General features: G+C 47.1%; 2 protein-coding genes across 5 annotated transcripts in view; both read right to left on the bottom strand.

Moving 5' to 3' along the window:
- PDE6C (phosphodiesterase 6C) overlaps window positions 1–338 on the bottom strand; it is a 76638-nt gene extending 76300 nt beyond the window's left edge. For both annotated transcript variants that reach the window (XM_027112079.1, XM_027112078.1), the window contains exon 1: window positions 230–338. The gene's annotated coding sequence lies outside the window, so the exon portion shown is untranslated. The remainder of the gene's footprint in view (window positions 1–229) is intronic.
- FFAR4 (free fatty acid receptor 4) overlaps window positions 323–17460 on the bottom strand; it is a 20356-nt gene continuing 3218 nt past the window's right edge. Inside the window, exons 2-3 of one of the 3 annotated variants that reach the window (XM_027112083.1) lie at window positions 10964–11092; window positions 323–438 (exon numbers count right to left, since the gene is read on the bottom strand). In XM_027112083.1, coding sequence (XP_026967884.1) covers window positions 388–438; window positions 10964–11092 — 180 coding nt within the window. In that variant the 3' untranslated portion in view covers window positions 323–387. Of the gene's footprint in view, window positions 439–512; window positions 1132–10946; window positions 11093–17460 lie in introns of those variants that run through there. The other 2 variants (XM_027112084.1, XM_027112081.1) reach the window with 2 other exon arrangements.

Genomic DNA, 17460 nt, shown 5'->3' with positions numbered 1-17460 from the left:
CCGTGAGGGCAGGGGCCATGGCTGTCTGGTTCACTGCTGTATTCCCACCACCAAGAACACCGGCCACAGCATGTGCTTAAGAGGCATCTAACAGGCGGATCAACGAAGGGAATCACTCCTGTTCTCACTGTCAAATGTTTGGAGTCATCCGACTTCCTGTCTGACTTCGTGACAAAGCTTCTCCTAAAGGGGTCCATGGCATCCCTTTATAAATGAAAAATAAAGTCACCTTTAATTCCTTGGAAATTAAATCCTTGTTCCTTGGAAATTCCTCAAGCACTCTTGACGTTAATGAATGATCCTGCAGCCTTGCAAATCCAGGGTGGGGAGTTAGAGTGGCCATGACTCTTCAGAGGAAAAATCTGGGTCCTGGACCTGTTCCAAGACTCACTTCAGGAAACCGGCAAGGCGTGGCTTTACGTGTAGGAGATGAGACTGCTGAACAGTTACAAATAAAAATTATTAACCTTAATCATACTACACAATGAAAAAGTTCATACTGAAAAGGAACCCACAGCAAATACTTTTATAAAGGATAGAATTGTTATACTGAATGATCACCCCTCAATGTACTGGTGCTGTAAATGTACATTTGCATAGGTTACATTTTCTTAAAGCAGGTACCCTGGTGCGACCGTCCTGGAAATGAACTCCCTTTGAAAACACACCATGGCTTGCCAGAGAGTGACAAATAGACGCCTACAGAGAAAAACTAACTAGCTGGAAATAACAGACAGATCATTTCTTCTGACAGATGTGTCTGTAAACATGGCTCCCTTTTCTGAGAAGAAGAAGCAGTGAAAAAATTTCCTCCATTCGTTCCTAAACAGTGACATGTTGTAGAGAATGGGGTTGACGGCCGAGTTGGCAAAGGTGAAGGCCACCACCCAGAAGAAGAGGGACGGCCAGATGACCAGGTTTTGCTCGAAGTTCTGGATCAGAATGAGGAGGATGGTGACGATGATGGGGCTCCACATGACGAAGAAGGAGATCATGAGCAGGAACAGGGTGCGGAAGAGCCGGACGTCCTGCTGGGACACACGGAGCTGGTGGCTCTCCGAGGAAGCCAGGGTCGTCGTGAGCCTTCTCCTTGACGCCTTCGTGATCTGCAGGAACACAAAACAGAGCCGGCGCCACAGTTTACGGCAGGACATCGGCAGTGTTGATCCTGGAGGGGCAGAGGAGGCCCAGGAGTTGGAATCTGCCGTTCTCGCTGCACTGGGACTACTTGGCTTTGGGCTTTATGCGGAGAGAGCTCCCTTCTCAGAGGCCTGGCTCGCTGCCCGTGCTTAGGATGCGCAGGTCAGCTGGCCTCCTGAGAAATAAGGCAGATCGTCCGTTTTATAAATAGTGTTGACGAGGGGAAGTGCAAAGCCAGAATGCAATGGTCTAGAAGAGAGATGTGTGAACACAGATTCAGGTGTCATTCAGGACTCCCCTTCCCAGGAAGAAAGGGGAGCTGGCCAGAGCACTGCTAGTGACACGTGTTGAAAAACTGAAACCATTTCCCATTTATGCCCCCAGGTGAGAGGTGACAGCTGGTAGGATAAACACCCTTGTGCCTATCTTTGCACACCTAGATGAGCATATCAGGAGAATAAATTCTCAACAGTGGAACTGAAAGGACCTCTAATATTTTGTACTAATGAGCAGGGTCAGCAGTAGAGCAGAGGGATTGTGGGCAAGGAGGCAACTCTGGTGACATGGGTTCGGAAGGGTGTTCTGGACTCTTCTTTCAGGAGCCCTTGCAGGCACTGCTCTCCGAACCTTCTGCCCAGTCTCTCCTGGTCAGTTAGAGGGTCTTGCTTCAGCATCCATCAGAGAAGCTGGCTACTAATTGGCTGTGGGCAGCCTTGGACATATGGCCCATCAACTGAGGCAGGCTAACCAGATTAAAATAAAGCCCTGCATGATCTCTCACCCCACTGTCCCACGTAAAAACAGTATTTCTGGAACAGACAAATGCTTCATAACATCTCAGAACCAGAGTGTTGCAGCTAGATGGGCCCATGCATGGTTGGAGCAGCACTTCTCAGACTTCACTCTGCCTGTGAGGCATTCAGCACTATTTTATTTAAATGTAGATTCTGATTTTGCATGCCCCGAGGACCACACTTTGAGTAGCCAAGGCCTACTCCACACCTTCATTCTACAGGTGAAGAAACAGGCTCTCGAGAGAGAGAGGGTTTAGCCAAAGTACTTTGAAAACAGGAGCCTTAGAACTGTTCACATCAGAGGGCAAAAGCCCCACAGAAGCTGAGTCCGTGAGAGGGAAGGTGGGGCTTCCCCAGAGGCTCTAAAGACCCCAGTGCTTAGGCTCACACTGCCCCTGGGATACATACAGAGTGCCGCGCTTACGCCTGATTCTAATTTTCCTCTAAGCACAGCCAGTAGGCAGAAGGCCTGCTGTCCCCCATCACCTGCTTAGCTTTAACAGTGCCAAGAGGTGGGCGTGAGGGGGTGAGGATGGGCTGGGGTGGAGGTGGCCGCAGACTGGGGCACAGTTAGCCTGGGATGTGATGGGGCCCTGCACCCACTAGCCTGACATGCTTTGTTCCAGCCTGTGACCTCTGTCCCAGGTAAGAGATCCAATTCCGAATGTCTTGCCACATTCGTGGTGCTTTGCTAACTTGCCTTTGCTTAGTCTGGCCCTGTGTCCTGCTTCTGCTGCAGGAGCAGGCTGCTGGGCACACAGTGAGTGCTTACATGTCTGGAGACTTTAATAGCCAAAACTCTTTTTTTTGTTTTGTTTTGCGGTACGCGGGCCTCTCACTGTTGTGGCTTCTCCCGTTGTGGAGCACAGGCTCCGGATGCGCAGGCTCAGTGGCCATGGCTCACGGGCCCAGCCGCTCCGCGGCATGTGGGATCTTCCCAGACCGGGGCACGAGCCCGTGTCCCCTGCATCAGCAGGCGGACTCTCAACCACTGCGCCACCAGGGAAGCCCCAAAACTCTTATCGTTCGTTAGCTCTGCCCAGGCCTTCCTAGGACCATTCCCCTAAAATTATTGAATCTCAAGAGATGAAGCAATTAGAAAGTAATCAGAATCATTCAAATTTGGGGCAAGATTAACTCCAAGACCCAAATATGGCTTCAAATATTCTCTTTAGAATACTTCTAATTAGCTAATTAAAGGGTAGCCATTTAATTTTCCTGTGATTAAATACAACTGTTTCTGTGTAGTAGTTTTGGTCCACTTCTAGGTGACGGTGACCCAGGCAACAGATGCTGAATGAACAGAACCCCTTCCTTCCCACCCACTCCCCGCCAAGAACAACAGGAATCAGGATCACCGAGCTTCAAGAAAGGCTCCCTGTGTGCCAGCCACTGTACTATGCATCTGTTTCATAAATTGTCACATTTAATCTTCAAAACTGCTCGTTGGATTCGTGCTATTATTATCTTCGCTCCAGAGATGAGGAAATTGAATCTCAGGAAATTTGAGTAGCTTGTTGAAGGTCACTCTACTAATGATGAATGGTCAAAGCCCCCATCTGTGAAACTCCAGCTCAGGTGAGCTGAAGATGAGCGACATCATAAAAGGCTCCAGCCCTCTTCCTGGAGTTGCCTTCCACTTCCGCTCCCCTGCTCTGCAGCGGGGTGACTGCTCAGACCCATAGGCTAAAAGCCACACTGGTGCATCTAAGCTGGAAGGTGCTGTGTAGAATCAAAGTTAGAATATGTGTTCAGGTGAAAGCTGTTGGATGACTGGCCGGGGAGGGTAACAGCTGCCCAGGGGCAGGTGGGTGGGGCTGCAGGGGAAACGGCACCACTTCTGAGGAGGCTAAGTGCAGCCTGGTGGGCACATGAGGACGATTCCCACAGCAGCCTCATTGCTAGTGCTGTCCACATTGCTCTGCCAAGAAGGATGGAGTCCCTGGTACGGTGTCTTTTAGATTTTTTTGTTTTGTTTTGGGGGTTCTTTGGGCGTTTTTTTGGCCTCACCGTGCAGCTTGCGGGATCTTCATTCCCCGACCAGGGCTTGAACCCCGGGCCCTTGGCAGTGAAAGTCGGGAGTCAACCACTGGATCGCCAGGGAGTTCTCTAGATATTTTTTGAATGAATGATGTGGATGGAAGTTCACACTTATTGAGCACTTACTATGTGCCAAATCCTTGTACATATCACTTGGTTTATCTCTTTAAATTCTCCCAACGATTCTGTGACATATGTACTTTGATGATCTCCATTTTATTTTGCTTTATTTTAATTTAATTTTTATTGGAATATAGTTGATTTACAATGTTGTGTTAGTTTCAGGTGTGTAGCAAAGCGAATCAGTTATGCATATACATATATCCACTCTTTTTTAGATTCTTTTCCCATATAGGCCATTGCAGAGTATTGACTAGAGTTCCCAGTGCTATACAGTAGGTCCTTATTAGTTATCTACTTTATATATAGTAGTGTGTGTATGTCAACCCCAATCTTCCAATTTATCCCTCTTTCCATTTACCCCCTGGTAACCATAATTTTGTTTTCTACAACTGTAACTCTATTTCTGTTTTGTAGATAAGTGATGATCCCCATTTTACAGAGGAGGAAACTGAGGCTCAAAGAGGTTAAGGAAATTGCCCAATAGTACCCAACTAAGCAGTCGCAGAGCTGGGCTTCAAACCTTGGCAGTCTGACTCCAGTCCATGCTTAAACTAATTCCTTCCCACCCTCTAATATCTCTGTCAGTGGAAATCCTTCCATCCAGCCTGTAACTCCAAGCTCTAATGCCAGGGACTCCGGGAGGGCATCCTGGTTCATCTGCCGTTGGCATCCTGCAGCGCTTTGTTTCAGGTACTCACGTGGCACTTGCCACATATTCTACGGTAGATGTTGAAGCATCATTCTTACCTCTGAGTCCCACCAGACTGCAGCTCCCTGGGGCTGGGCAGCCCTGTGGCTGCTGTGGTCCAGGGCTCTGGCAAGTGTCTGACAATGACCGTGAGCAGACAGCAAAACAACTGACTCACGGGCCAAGTGAACATGTGCTTGGCTCTTTTTTTAGCACTGACTGATGCTACCCTATTTCCTTCCATCCGCAGTTCCCACAGCTTTGAGGGAGTGAGAAGGAAAATGGGCCCATTATAATAAAATGCAGCTCCTCCCTGCTCCCTTCCCCACATTAGATGACAAGACTAGTCGACTTTTGTTCAGGGTTTAAAGTGTCTCTGGCACTACACTGAATGCTTGGTGTGCTTTTAGATCAAATTAAAAGCTCGATAAACTTTTGAGGATTAACTTTAATCCTTAAAACAAGCCTGTGGGGTATGCTCTCATTTTGGGGACAAGAGACGGAGGCCCTGAGAGGTGAAGTGACTTGCTCAAGGCCTCACGGTCAAGTGGGGGAAGGGTACCTCAGAGGGTACGCTCTTCACCGCCAGTCACACCACTGCCACTACCAGGACAGAGGACAGAGCTCCCGGGGACGTGGCCCACGGCCACCACCATCAGGGTCACTGGCACTCCATAAAATGTAAATGCTTCGGCACACCTTCAGACACTCTGATTCTGTGGGTCTGAGTGGGCCTAGGAGTCCGCACTTTTTATAAACTCCCCAGGTTATTCTCAATCACTAAAGTATGAGAACTACTCATCTAGGACAACAGGCTTGGAGTTTCTCCCCCAGTCCTTTGAAAAGTCACTTTTAAATTGCCTGAGACTCTCTGCCTTCACATTCACATGAGCATCTGAAGGCTACGAGCAAAGCTTCTCCCCACCCCACATCCTTCTGTCACCCCACGCCACCAGACCACAGCCGCGGACAGGTGGATGTGGGGAGAGGTCGCTCCCACTGACCCAGCTCCAGCCCCTGGGGTTGGGTCTCCTCTGAGGGCTGCTTGGTCAATCCACAACCTCCCTATTAGAATCATCAGACAACAGACTCCATCCTTCCAGAGGACCAACCTCCCCTTCCATCACCGGCAAGCAGGCCCCAAAGCTGGGGAATGAGATCCAGGCATGGAGAAAGGAAGGGCCACGTGTTCACTACCCAGGACCTTCACATTTAGTCGAAAGGGATTTCACTTCCCAGTTAAGCCCTGAGATAGGTGAAGGTTTTCCAACTTCAGGCCAGACACTCACTCTGTCATTCAACACATATTTATTGAGCCCTTACTATGTGGCCAACACTCCTACAGGTGCCGGATGCACAGCAAGAAACAAGGTAGCACTGCCCACCCCGCACTTCCATTCTAGTGTTTGGGTGGTGAGGGGCCTGGGGGTGAAGGGAGAGGGGGACCAAGAAACCTATAAGCTGTCACAAAGCCTGCCATGGTGCTGGTTACTGGGTGACAATATAAACCAAGCCCCACCAGCAAGCATGGTCAGCCTGATCAAAGGCACTGAGGAGTGGCCTGGAGACTATTACCCTGGGAAACTGTTGATAGGAAAAAGCCACTGGAGATGTAGAGCACGCCTGAGTCAGGAGGAAAGAGGAAGCAGGGAAGGCAGAGGGTGGAAAAGGCCATTGCCATGAGCAACTGAAGCAGCCCCAGAAAAAAAGAGCCCCGGTGAAGCCTCCTCTCAGCGCTCACCCAGGGCAGAGACAGCAACCAGGGTAGGGGCTTGAGAATGGCGGTTCCCAAAGGAGAGTCTGTGGAGCACCAGCCCAGAGAGAGCTCTGTGCGGAAAAGGCGGTCTGCAGTCAGGTTTAGCAATGCTGCCTACTCTATTCCAGAGATGGAGAGTCTCAAAGTTCATGAGCATAATAAAGGCTCTGAGAAGGCCTGCAGCAAAGAAACCCATTTAACTTTAATTAACCCAGCATTTTCCAAACTCCTTTGATCATAGAACCCTTTTCGAACATCTAACATCCCATGGAGTTCTAGAGAACGCTTTAGGGGACACTGCTTGTGAGGAATAAAAGTCAGGGTGATTTGAAAGAGACATTTCTCAGGCCTAGAGATGGTTACCTGAGTTAGAGGCAGCAGTGACAGGTGAGAGGTAGGGCTGGTGGGAAAAGGGTCGGTGGTGTAGTTATCTGTCCTATGGTTTCAAATGATTTGCTTATTGTGTCTCTATGAATATAGCTAATTAATATTGATGTTCAATTGATTTTACAGAGTTTTGGTCTTGATAGAAAAAGCTCAGCAGAAAGGCTGATTCAGGGTCTCTGAGTTATGAGTATCTTCAGAGGAAGAGAGACGCAAGCTAGGCGGCCCCACCCAGGCTCTCCACCTGGCAGCTTACCAGCTTCCAAGTTACAAACAGGAGCAGAGTGAGAACAAATGTAATAGTCCTCCTGGGATATGGGCAATAGTCAGTTTTGCCAGTGGGGTGGAAAGTAATCTTCTGAAAGTCTTATATTTGCATTAATGTTGCAATTTTCAAAATCACATTAGATCTCTTTCATATTAAAGTCTAACAGTTTGTTCAAAGCATTATCATATCTGCAATTCTCATTTTATTGTGTTAAATGATTCACTGAGGCCCATTTGGCTCCAGAGGGAACTGAGGCCCACATTCATTAAGCGACTTGCCTAAGGTCACACAGTAATAAAGCTTGGACTAGAATCCAGGGCTCGTGACTCTTTGTCCAGTGGTTTTCCCACTGTCCCAAAGGAGAAGGTGCTGTTGGCCCTTTCAGTGTGATCAAAGTTTGTGTCTTACTCATTCAATGAGTGTTTATTAAGCCCCTACAATGAATAAGCCAGGCTCTGTTTTAGGCACAGGACTATGGCAGTAAACAAAACAAAGTCTCTGCCTTCAGGGAGCTTGCATTCTAGTGGGCAAGACAGATGATATGCAAGTAAATACACACAAATGGAATTTGACAGGGGTTGGAAGTGCTTTGAAGAGAAATAAATCAGGATTAGGGACTAGAGAATGATGGGGAATCTCTCTGGAGAAGAGCCTTTTGAGCAGAGACCTAAATTAAGTGGGGGAGTGGCCCATGCAGAAGTCTGGGGGGGAGAGATCCAGGAGAGGAAATGGCAGGTGCAAAGGCCCTGAGGCAGCAGTGTGTTGGCGTGTGTGAGAAAAAGCCCCAAGGACACGAGGGAGGGGGAGAAGATGAGGCGAGAGGGGCAGGCAGGGGACAGATCACACAGGGGCTTAAGGTGAGGGTTTTAGCTTTTCCTCCATCTGTGAGGGAAGTGATGGGATCTAAATTATATCATTGACTCACTGCTCAGAGCACCATTTCATAACTGTGAGTCACGACAGACACTCGATTCATCCAGGAGCTGTCCTGAGGTCTGGGATGGGAAGAACGGAAGGCTGGCCGTGAGTTTATAGGCAAAGTGTCTGGAACTGCAGTTAGAGGCAGATGGATAAGAGGACACATCAGGGCTCGAGGATTCCTAGGATGTTTCCAGGTGGGCCCTGGCCCGAGGAAAAGAATATCCTTTCCATAGAATAAGTCAGTCCTTCCTCAGAAGGTGGCTGAGAACCATGAGGCACGAGTGAAAAGGGACAGATCAGAACCCTCTTGCCTCTAAGGGACGCAGGAGTGGGACTGCCCAAGCAGGAGAGGTCGGATGCCACAGCCAGCTTCTGCCCAGCCCTCATCTAGCCAGCCAGCTCTGCTCTAGGGCCAGTCCCATGTTCTTGCGGTGCTCCAAATCTGGGCCCTGCTGTTTATTCTCTCAAAAATCTCAGCAGTACCTCTTCCCAGCATGCTGTGAGAGGATTAGAGGAACAGTCTCGCCTAACAAATAACAACAGCTGTAATTTATTCATCCCCTGCTACAGGCAGGCATGACACTCGCCATAGTCCCACCAGGAGTATCTCCTACGTATCTCACAAAAATCTTAAACCGTTGGATCATTATTTTGCAGATGAGGGAACAGAGGTTCAGAGAAGGTAAGTAACTTGCCAAGGCTACACAGCAAGTAAGGGGCAGATTCAGGACTCAAAGGCAGGTTATTAGAATAACCCCTTCTGGTCTCCGTGTTTTTTATGGCCCTTTGCTTTTTCTCCCTTTTCCCTCCTTTTTCTCTTTTAACAATTTGCAAAGTGTTTTCAAACTAAGCCTCAGTATCACTCTTTAATGTGTTTCAGGGTTTCACTGCATTGAATAGCAGCACCTTTGTCTGTCTCCCCCTTCCCTTTCTTGTGTTAAAGCTCCTTCCAGATAGAGAATGTGACTTGCTTACTCTTGACCAATCTCTACTCCCCAACAACACTTTGCACAGAGCAAATTCTTAACAAGTGTCTGAGGAATTAAAATGTTGGGACTCTGGAACCAGACTGCCTGGGTTTAAGTCCTGATACTGCTGCTTATGAGCTGTGTGCCCTTTCATAAGTTACTTAACCTCTCTGTGCCTTGGTTTCCTCATCTGTAATTCTGGTTAGGATTAAATGAATTCCTGACACATTGTAAACACCATATAAATATTTTTAAAATAATTTTTTAAAAATTCATTCTCCATTTCTCTTCCTTTTTCCCTCCCTTCTTTTCTTTTAACATAATGATAGTAACTAACGCTTACATAGCATTTACACATGCCAGGCTCCCACTGCAAGAACTTTACAGACCTCAGCTCCAGGCCCGAATCTGCCTCATACCCTTGAACATGCCCCAGGTGGGACGTCACTTAAACAGGTCACAAGTCAACTGGTGGGGAAGAGTCTAGGGACTAACATGGGGGGGCTGTCTCACACAGGATCCAGAGATTAGAAGACTCGGATGGAGGTTGGCCTGGCTTTGGGTTCTAAAGCATCTAAGAAGGTCACAGATCTTTAGCTACAACAAAAGGGCCATAACAGTGGCCAGACAGCAAGCAGGACCTAAGGGCCCCACTTCAACCTGCTTGTTCGCCATATGACGCCCATGACGCCCCCGCTCACCACAACTAGCAGATTATATGCTATAAAACCAAGATTCAACAACGGTGAACCTCGGAGAGGACTCAAGCGTTTCGCATTAAATCTTCTGAAATGAGCATGAAGACATGTAGATGCCATCTGCCTGGGCCAGCACCTCGCATGCAAATATGCTGCCTCAAGGGGTAAGAAAGAGGCTGGCAAGTCTTTTTTATGTCCCTGTACATAGTCACATTGAAGATAGAGATCATTTCCTGTTGCAGTGCACTTTTACAAGGCACATGCCCTGGGAGTGGGGGTAGCAATTAGAGGGATAGAGGAGGGGCTTCTCGTATGCTCTGTTTCTCGTTCTGTTTCTGGGAGCTGTTTCTGGGAGTGTGGTCAATTTGTGAGCTGTGCGTGTATGCTGGGTGTGCTTTTCTGTATTTATACTGTACTTCAATACAAGTTTTTAAAAGTGTACATTCTTTATCACCACACTGCTGTTTGTGATGGGGAAACAATGGACACAACCCAAAAGCCCATAAAATAAATTACGTCACAACTATATGATGGAGAACCATGAAGCCATTAGAAATAATGAGGCAGAGATATAGGAACCGATATGGAAGGATGTTATGATACAGTGCTAATCAAAAAAAGGAAGTTACAAAGCAGATAGCATTATCTCAAATCTAAAAAAAAAACATTGGGTTGAACCATGGTAATAGTTGATATTTTATAGTTGACCATTTTATATGGTTCATTATATATATATATACACACACACATATATATACGTATATGTGTTTATATGTACACAGATATACATACACATACTCACATTGCATAGAAATATGTATATATATATAAATTTATAAGAAAAATAACCTGAAAAAATGTACTTTAAATTGTCAACAGTGGGGGTAAACCAGATTTTTAGTATCTGTGTTACACATTTCTATGTCTTTAATTTTTTATAATGAGCTTGTATTACTTTAGTGATCAGCAAAAACAAATGATAATAATAAAGTCACATAGATATAACTTTTTAAAAAAGACCAAACTTTTGTCCCTCAGCGTTGCAGAGGGATGGATCTGGGCAGTGAACCAGGATTGGGCTGGTGCGAATTCTAAGGTAAATTTTGACCTGGAAATGCTAAGGTTCATCTGAAATACCCCAAGCCTGAGTGAAGTTCAGCCACAGCGCTTGAAGCAAACATACCTGTAAAATTTTGGAGTAACTGATCACAATAAGCAGTCCTGGTACCAAGAAGTTCAAAGTAACAAATGACACATCCCAGGAGATTTCTCCGGCAATGCTGGGCCAAACCAGTGTGCAAATCGGAATTTCCTAGTTACAAAAAGGAAGAGAAGGTCATTTAATGCTGGCTTCTTATTTGGCCTTTAGCTCAGCCCCAGGTGGGGTTACCTGGCACTGTTACAATGTTGTGTTACCCTGTTGTGTTTTGCTGTTACACAACTGGTATGACAAGAAACCCCCGACTCCCTTCCATTGCCCACACAACCCCACTTACAAGTCATTCCCCTCTGACCCTCAGAATCACCATAATTATTATTCCCATTCTCCAAGGGAGGCACGTGGGCCTCAGGGCCCCAGGCTGGGAAGACCCAGAGTCAGTTCCCAGGCATGGCTCCAGGTCCAGTGCTCTTTCCACTTCCCTGGGCTGAGCTGCAAAGAGCCCTTGAGCCTTCTCTTCCAAGACCTTCATTTTACAGGGGAAAAATCTGACCCCTGTAAGTTTACATAGATTGGAAGTGATGTGCTACGTGCAAACACATAAAACCTGGAGTGAGGTGTGCCCCTCCTCCAGGGGAGAATGCAACAGCCCCAGAGTGAAGGTGCAGCCACGGTAATCAGGATGTAAAACCACTGGATGGGGCAGAAGAGCGTGCAGGTTTGTGACCTTGCCGCTGTCACTATGTTGCGTTGAATTCAAATGTTTGACACTAACTACAAACCCCAAAACATGTTCCCAGACCTCACTGGATAGTTACTAAGCTGCTGCAACAATTTTTTCCAATGAACAAATAGGTCAATGACAAGAGATCTATTTATCCTCCCAAACACAGATCTCCAGCGCCTGCTTGACTATAGGACAAAACTCTTTAGGAAACAAGAGCCCTACACACTTCTGGACACATAGAACAGACTTTTAAAGAGCATATTCTATGTAAAAAGACCACATTATTGATTTCTGGTGGACAAGGCATCTTAACCACGGTCCAGAAGTAGTATCATTATTCATAGCATCAGTCATTTATTCATTCATTTAACCAATATTTATTGAATGCTATACTAAGCAAAGGCAAAGAATTTTTATCATTTCCCAACGTGTATCATAATTGCATGGTCAAACTCAAAATAGAGTCAAATAATCACTCCTTTTCCTATTCAGTATCTAAAATTCTCTGAGCATTTATTCTTTGCCAGGAAGCACTTCACATACATTATCTCATGGAATGTTCATCACAACCTTATTGAAATGCATAGTTATTTTTCCCATCACACAGAGGAGGAAGCTAAAGCTTAGAAATTTCCTCCTAAAATAATAGTCTAAAACCCTAAAGATGTAGTCCTTTTTAATCATCTCCAAAGAGCTGAGTGGTTATAGAGGGTATCGCGGAACCTACCAAAACCGCTAAGGCAAGTCAGACAGGGAAGAATGCTTTAGTTATATTTGTACCCTGAGAGGGTGCTGGGGGTGAGAATGTTGCTTCCTTTTCCTGTTTTGTTTAGACAGTTTACAAATGCACTGGACATTCTAAAAACTTGTTCCTTCATCCCCACCCCCACTGTGCACACCGGATGGAATAAAGTTTATTAGAGCTTTCTACATTTTGGTGATTGGAAAGAAATTTGTGTCTCTCAAGGATCTTCTGAATATTGACAGTGCAGTGACCACAGCTCTTTGGGAAATCCAGGTAGCCTATGCTTGTACTCAGACCTCCACCCACCAGGGACCCCTTATTCCAATGCATTGGGTGGGCAACACAGATCAGCAGAAATGTTGAAGCAGAAAACAGAAGAAACAGATTCCAGCCCTGAGTGTGACTTAGTCTCTAATTCTTTTTTTTTTTTTTTTTTTTTGCAGTACGCGGGCCTCTCACTGTTGTGGCCTCTCCCATTGCGGAGCACAGGCTCCGGATGCGCAGGCTCAGCGGCCATGGCTCATGGGCCCAGCCGCTCCACGGCATGTGGGATCTTCCTGGACCGGGGCACGAACCCGTGTCCTCTGCATCGGCAGGCGGACTCTCAACCACTGCGCCACCAGGGAAGCCCAGTCTCTAATTCTTATGCTTGTGATGGGAAAATGTACAGGGAGGGAGGGCAGAGAAAACAGATGACCCCAGAAGCATTTCTTAAAACCCCCAAGAACTCCCAACTCTTTCTGAAAACCCTCTCCAGAATGTCTGCCTAACCCTCTCCAGGCTTAACAAGATTTTGTCGAAGACTGTGTAATGATAGAGCAAGGTGTTCTCGCTACATTAGGGACAAAAATATAGATCCTTAAATAATCTGCCTGCATTAGCCTCATATTGTTGAAGAAAATGTGTAGGTGCGAATGAAAAGGTATCTATCCACACACTCACACACACAGGCATAGAAAAGACTAGAAAGATACACTCCAGAAAATTAAGTGTCGGGCTTCCCTGGTGGAGCAGTGATTAAAATCCACCTGCCAATGCAGGGAACACAGGTTCAAGCCCTGGTCTGGGAAGATCCCACATGCCGAGGAGCAACTAAGCCCGTGCACCACAACTACCGAGCCTGCGCTCTAGAGCCCGCGAGCCACAACTACTGAAGCCCATGTGCCACAACTACTGAAGCCCATGCACCACAACTACTGAAGCCCATGCGCCACAACTACTGAAGCCCATGCACCTAGAGCCCGTGCTCTGCAACAAGAGAAGCCACTGCAATGAGAAGCCTGCACACCGCGACAAAGTGTAGCCCCCGCTCACCGCAACTAGAGAAAGCCTGCGTGCAGCAATGAAGACCCAACACAGGCAAAAATAAATAAATAAAAATAAATAAATTTATTAAAAAAAATAAAAAGGAAATTTGAAAACCAAAAGTGCTGGGCCTGCTTTGTTACTGAACTACAGAAGCAGAGCTGGCTGAGCCGGTAACAGTGTCCTTTAATCTATTTGTCCAACCACTCGCTGACTCAAGCCATGGTGACTAAGCCACTGTGAGGCTACAGTGAGGATGGGAAAGGAGGCTATGCTACAGTCAGGGAGGGAAAAAAGCACTAGGAAACTTCAGTACAGAGCGGCAAGCCCAGAGAGCTATAGGTGATGGGATTGTGGAGTCACCGGGAAAGCGGCATCCAGGAGGGGTTGTGTCAGCTGTGCGTGGAAGGATGGGGCTTCAGTCAAGGGAATGAGGAAGCTGGAACTCAGTGTCTGGACCAGAAAGGATGTAGATGGGAGGCCATGTACAATGGTGTGAAGTGTGGTTGGCCGTGACTGGTATTCCCATCCCAAGCTCCATCTCTCCCCCGCAATCTCACCCATTTCCATGGTGGCTTTTTGCAGATGCTGTTGCAACCTCCTCTTTCCAGCCAGTCTTCTCCTGAACCCCAGACTGGCCCCACTGCCCTGAGTGCATCTCTGTAGGATGCCTCACAGGCACTTCTAGCCTCCAGTGTCCCACCCCAAAGATTCCACCTCCTGCATCATCAACTCCGGGCACGGAGCCGCCATTTTCCAAGCTGTCAGATACCTGAGTGCTGGCCTTCCACCTTCTTCTTCCCTCTCCACTCAGAGGGAACTCCTAGGTTCTGCCTTAATAGCTATCCAACCCACCACAAGCTCATTCTCACTGCTCCCCCTCCCCCCACAGACCACAGACCAGGCCATCTCTCACCTCCTAAGTCCCAACGCCCTAAAGGGTGTGTAACTGGCCCTTCTCTAGTTGACCCCCGCCAACCCTTCCAGCACCATCTCTTGCCAACATTGTGGGCTATCTCCTCTGCCTGTGATGTCCCTCCAGTCCCCCACGTCACTCATTCTTTTCCAGGAAGACTTTCCTGTGGATGGGGGACATCTATCTACAGGCACTGCTCAAGTGCTGACCCCTCCCCGCACTGGCTGACTCATTTGCAAATGCCACCTGATTCTAGCTGTTTCCAGTCAGCTTCTCTAATGACTCTTCCTGGAATACTCTTGGGAACACCTTTGTAACTAGTTCTCCCTGCCCCACCTCTTCAAACAAAATGGAAGATTTCAAAGTCATTTTAAGGAACTAGGAATCCTAGTTATATATCTCCTCTCCTATCAGCTTCCCAGCAGAGAAGAAAGAACATACCCATGGCAAGAGATAGACTTACTTTTCTATATCTCAAAAGTATCCTCTAATATTAACAAATGTGAGGAAACTTGTTTGTCTCCTCAGCCAATCCACATTCAGTAGGGACACGACGGCATTATTGGCCTGGTATTAAACTGGGGCAGGGCAGAGCAGTGGGACCAAGTGCTCCTCCGGAAGTGTGAACTCATGGGAGAGGCACCAGGAGGAACAGACAGACCCCAGCTAACTTCTGCTTCCATCCTTTGCCCATTCTGTAACTACAGGCATCTTCTCCTTCAGAAAATAAACAAGAGAACACCAACTCGTGGGGTTACTGTGGGGTTACCGAACTGTGCAGGGTCTGGGACCAGAATCTGCATGATGCACAGGCCCCTCCTTGAAGAGAAGGATGGTGTCTTGGTCGTGTGGCTCACGGCGGGGGCAGGAGGGAGGGGTGCTCAGTAAGTGTTTGCAGAATCAATGGGCAGCACACTCTGACCAGGGTGGACAGTCCTCCCCACCTGCCAATGAGGGTCACGCCCCACCAGGGCCACAGCATACACAGGCAGGAATCCTGCTGGCAAAGGCTGAGCTGACCCGGTTGAGATGTCTAAGTTGCTAGGATGTGTCCACCCTCTTAAAATGGCAGTCTTTTATTACCGCAATCAGAAGAATTGTACTGTTTGAAAAATGTTTAAAATATTTATAACCAAAGATAAGGAAACTAATAATAGCTGGCAACTCTTGAGCGCTTAACTGTGTGTGTGCCAGGTGTTAGCTCATTTACTGAACTTCCGTCCCCACAGTAATCCTGTAAGGTTAATACTGTTATTGTGCCCATTTGGCAAATGAGGAAAGTGAGGTATAGAGAGATGAGACCACTTGCCTCTGGCTCACAGCTCCTAAATGGCAGAGATGGGATTCACTCAGAACATCTGACTCCAAAGCCTGCATTCCTAATACCAAATTATTTAGCATTTTCTAGCCTGTCTATCATTTCATCTAAGTTTGAGAGAGTCTGGTCACCTTGACTGCTTGGTACTCACTGCCCAAATGGACAAAGGTAATCGTGTTCTTGGGGGGTTTTTTGTGGGGGGAGCTCAGATAAACAGAAAACTCTGAGAGGCACTGTTTCCCGGGCCGGTGCTCCTTGAGGGGAGGGAGCCAGCATGCGCTTGGGTTTAGTTAGTTCTCTCAGCTGGTGGTTTGGGTAGGAAAATGTCCCCCCATCCAAAACCTCCATATTTAGTGTCCAAGTAGGAGCGGGCAGGCAGAATCTACAGCCAGGAAGCTGGGAGTAGAGGATTGAGAAAACAAGCATTTGCTAATTTTAAATGTGAGTCTCAATTCAGTCTAGACTAGATCCTTCTCTGTCTCTTTTTTTTCAATGGCCCCACCCCTGCCCCCCGGCTATTTCTCAGTCTTTTCAACTTATTTCTTTAACTGCAGAGCCTCACTTGGCCCTTTATAGGCCCACCTATAAAGTAAGATGTTTCCTACATATTCAGGTCATGGCCCTTGAGGAACCAGGAGTTTTCTGTTTGTTGGCTTACTGGCAGGTGTGGATATGTGTGTGTTGGGGGCTGAGGGGCAGGTAGGGGAAAAGACAGAGGATGGAGAGCTGGAAAGGACTGTCCCAGTTTTTCCTTACAAGCTCCCCGGCCCCACCTCTACTAATTTCAGGGAACAGGGGTCCTGCAGCCAGCTCACCTGGCCCCTCATCTTCTGAGATGCTGTGTGGACCCATTCTCTCCCAGTGGCTTTCCCCATATCCCTCTCCAAAGGCTCTTAAGACCAAGGAGGTGTTTCTGCATTGAAACAAGAGGGGTCTGTGAGCCCAGCCCCAAGGGGGACTGAGGGAAGGCCACCACAACACAGACCTCCACGGAAGCACCTTACGGTAAAACTGTAGTCATTCTGGAAGTGCTGTGTAGGGCTCCAACCTCCACAGATGCCCTACCTGGGGTAAAATACAGAGTGGCAAGGCACGGAAGGTCCTGCATCTCTGCGAAGGCCTTCTCTCTCAAACAACCCCCATGTCCACGTCAGCAAGAAGTTTTAGTCTGGGTTTTTGGCTGGGAGGTGACAATAGCCTCATTTTTTAGTGTTATTTTCCAGTTAAGAGTGTACCTAAAACAGTTGTAAAAGGGGGAGGCACAAAGATACCTGTCTGGAAACATAAGATATCCTTAAGGTATGTTCTATGCGTTTTAATTCCTTGAGTTCTGTGAAATCCCTCAAGTCTGTGAAAAATACAGAAACACTGTAACTCAGTGAGAGAATAACTTAAAAAAATCAAAAGACATGGCAGAATCCCAGCCCCCCAGAGACTTTTTGGTTTGATTTGTGTTAAAAACAATATATATATATATATATATATATATATATATATATATATATATATA

The sequence above is a fragment of the Aethalodelphis obliquidens genome, unplaced genomic scaffold (assembly GCF_003676395.1).
Source record: "Aethalodelphis obliquidens isolate GAN/ISIS:26980383/991018 unplaced genomic scaffold, ASM367639v1 scaffold11, whole genome shotgun sequence".
Taxonomy (NCBI): Eukaryota; Metazoa; Chordata; class Mammalia; order Artiodactyla; family Delphinidae; genus Aethalodelphis; species Aethalodelphis obliquidens.
Note: the sequence above shows the minus strand (reverse complement) of the source record. Positions and strands in the feature narration are given on the sequence as shown.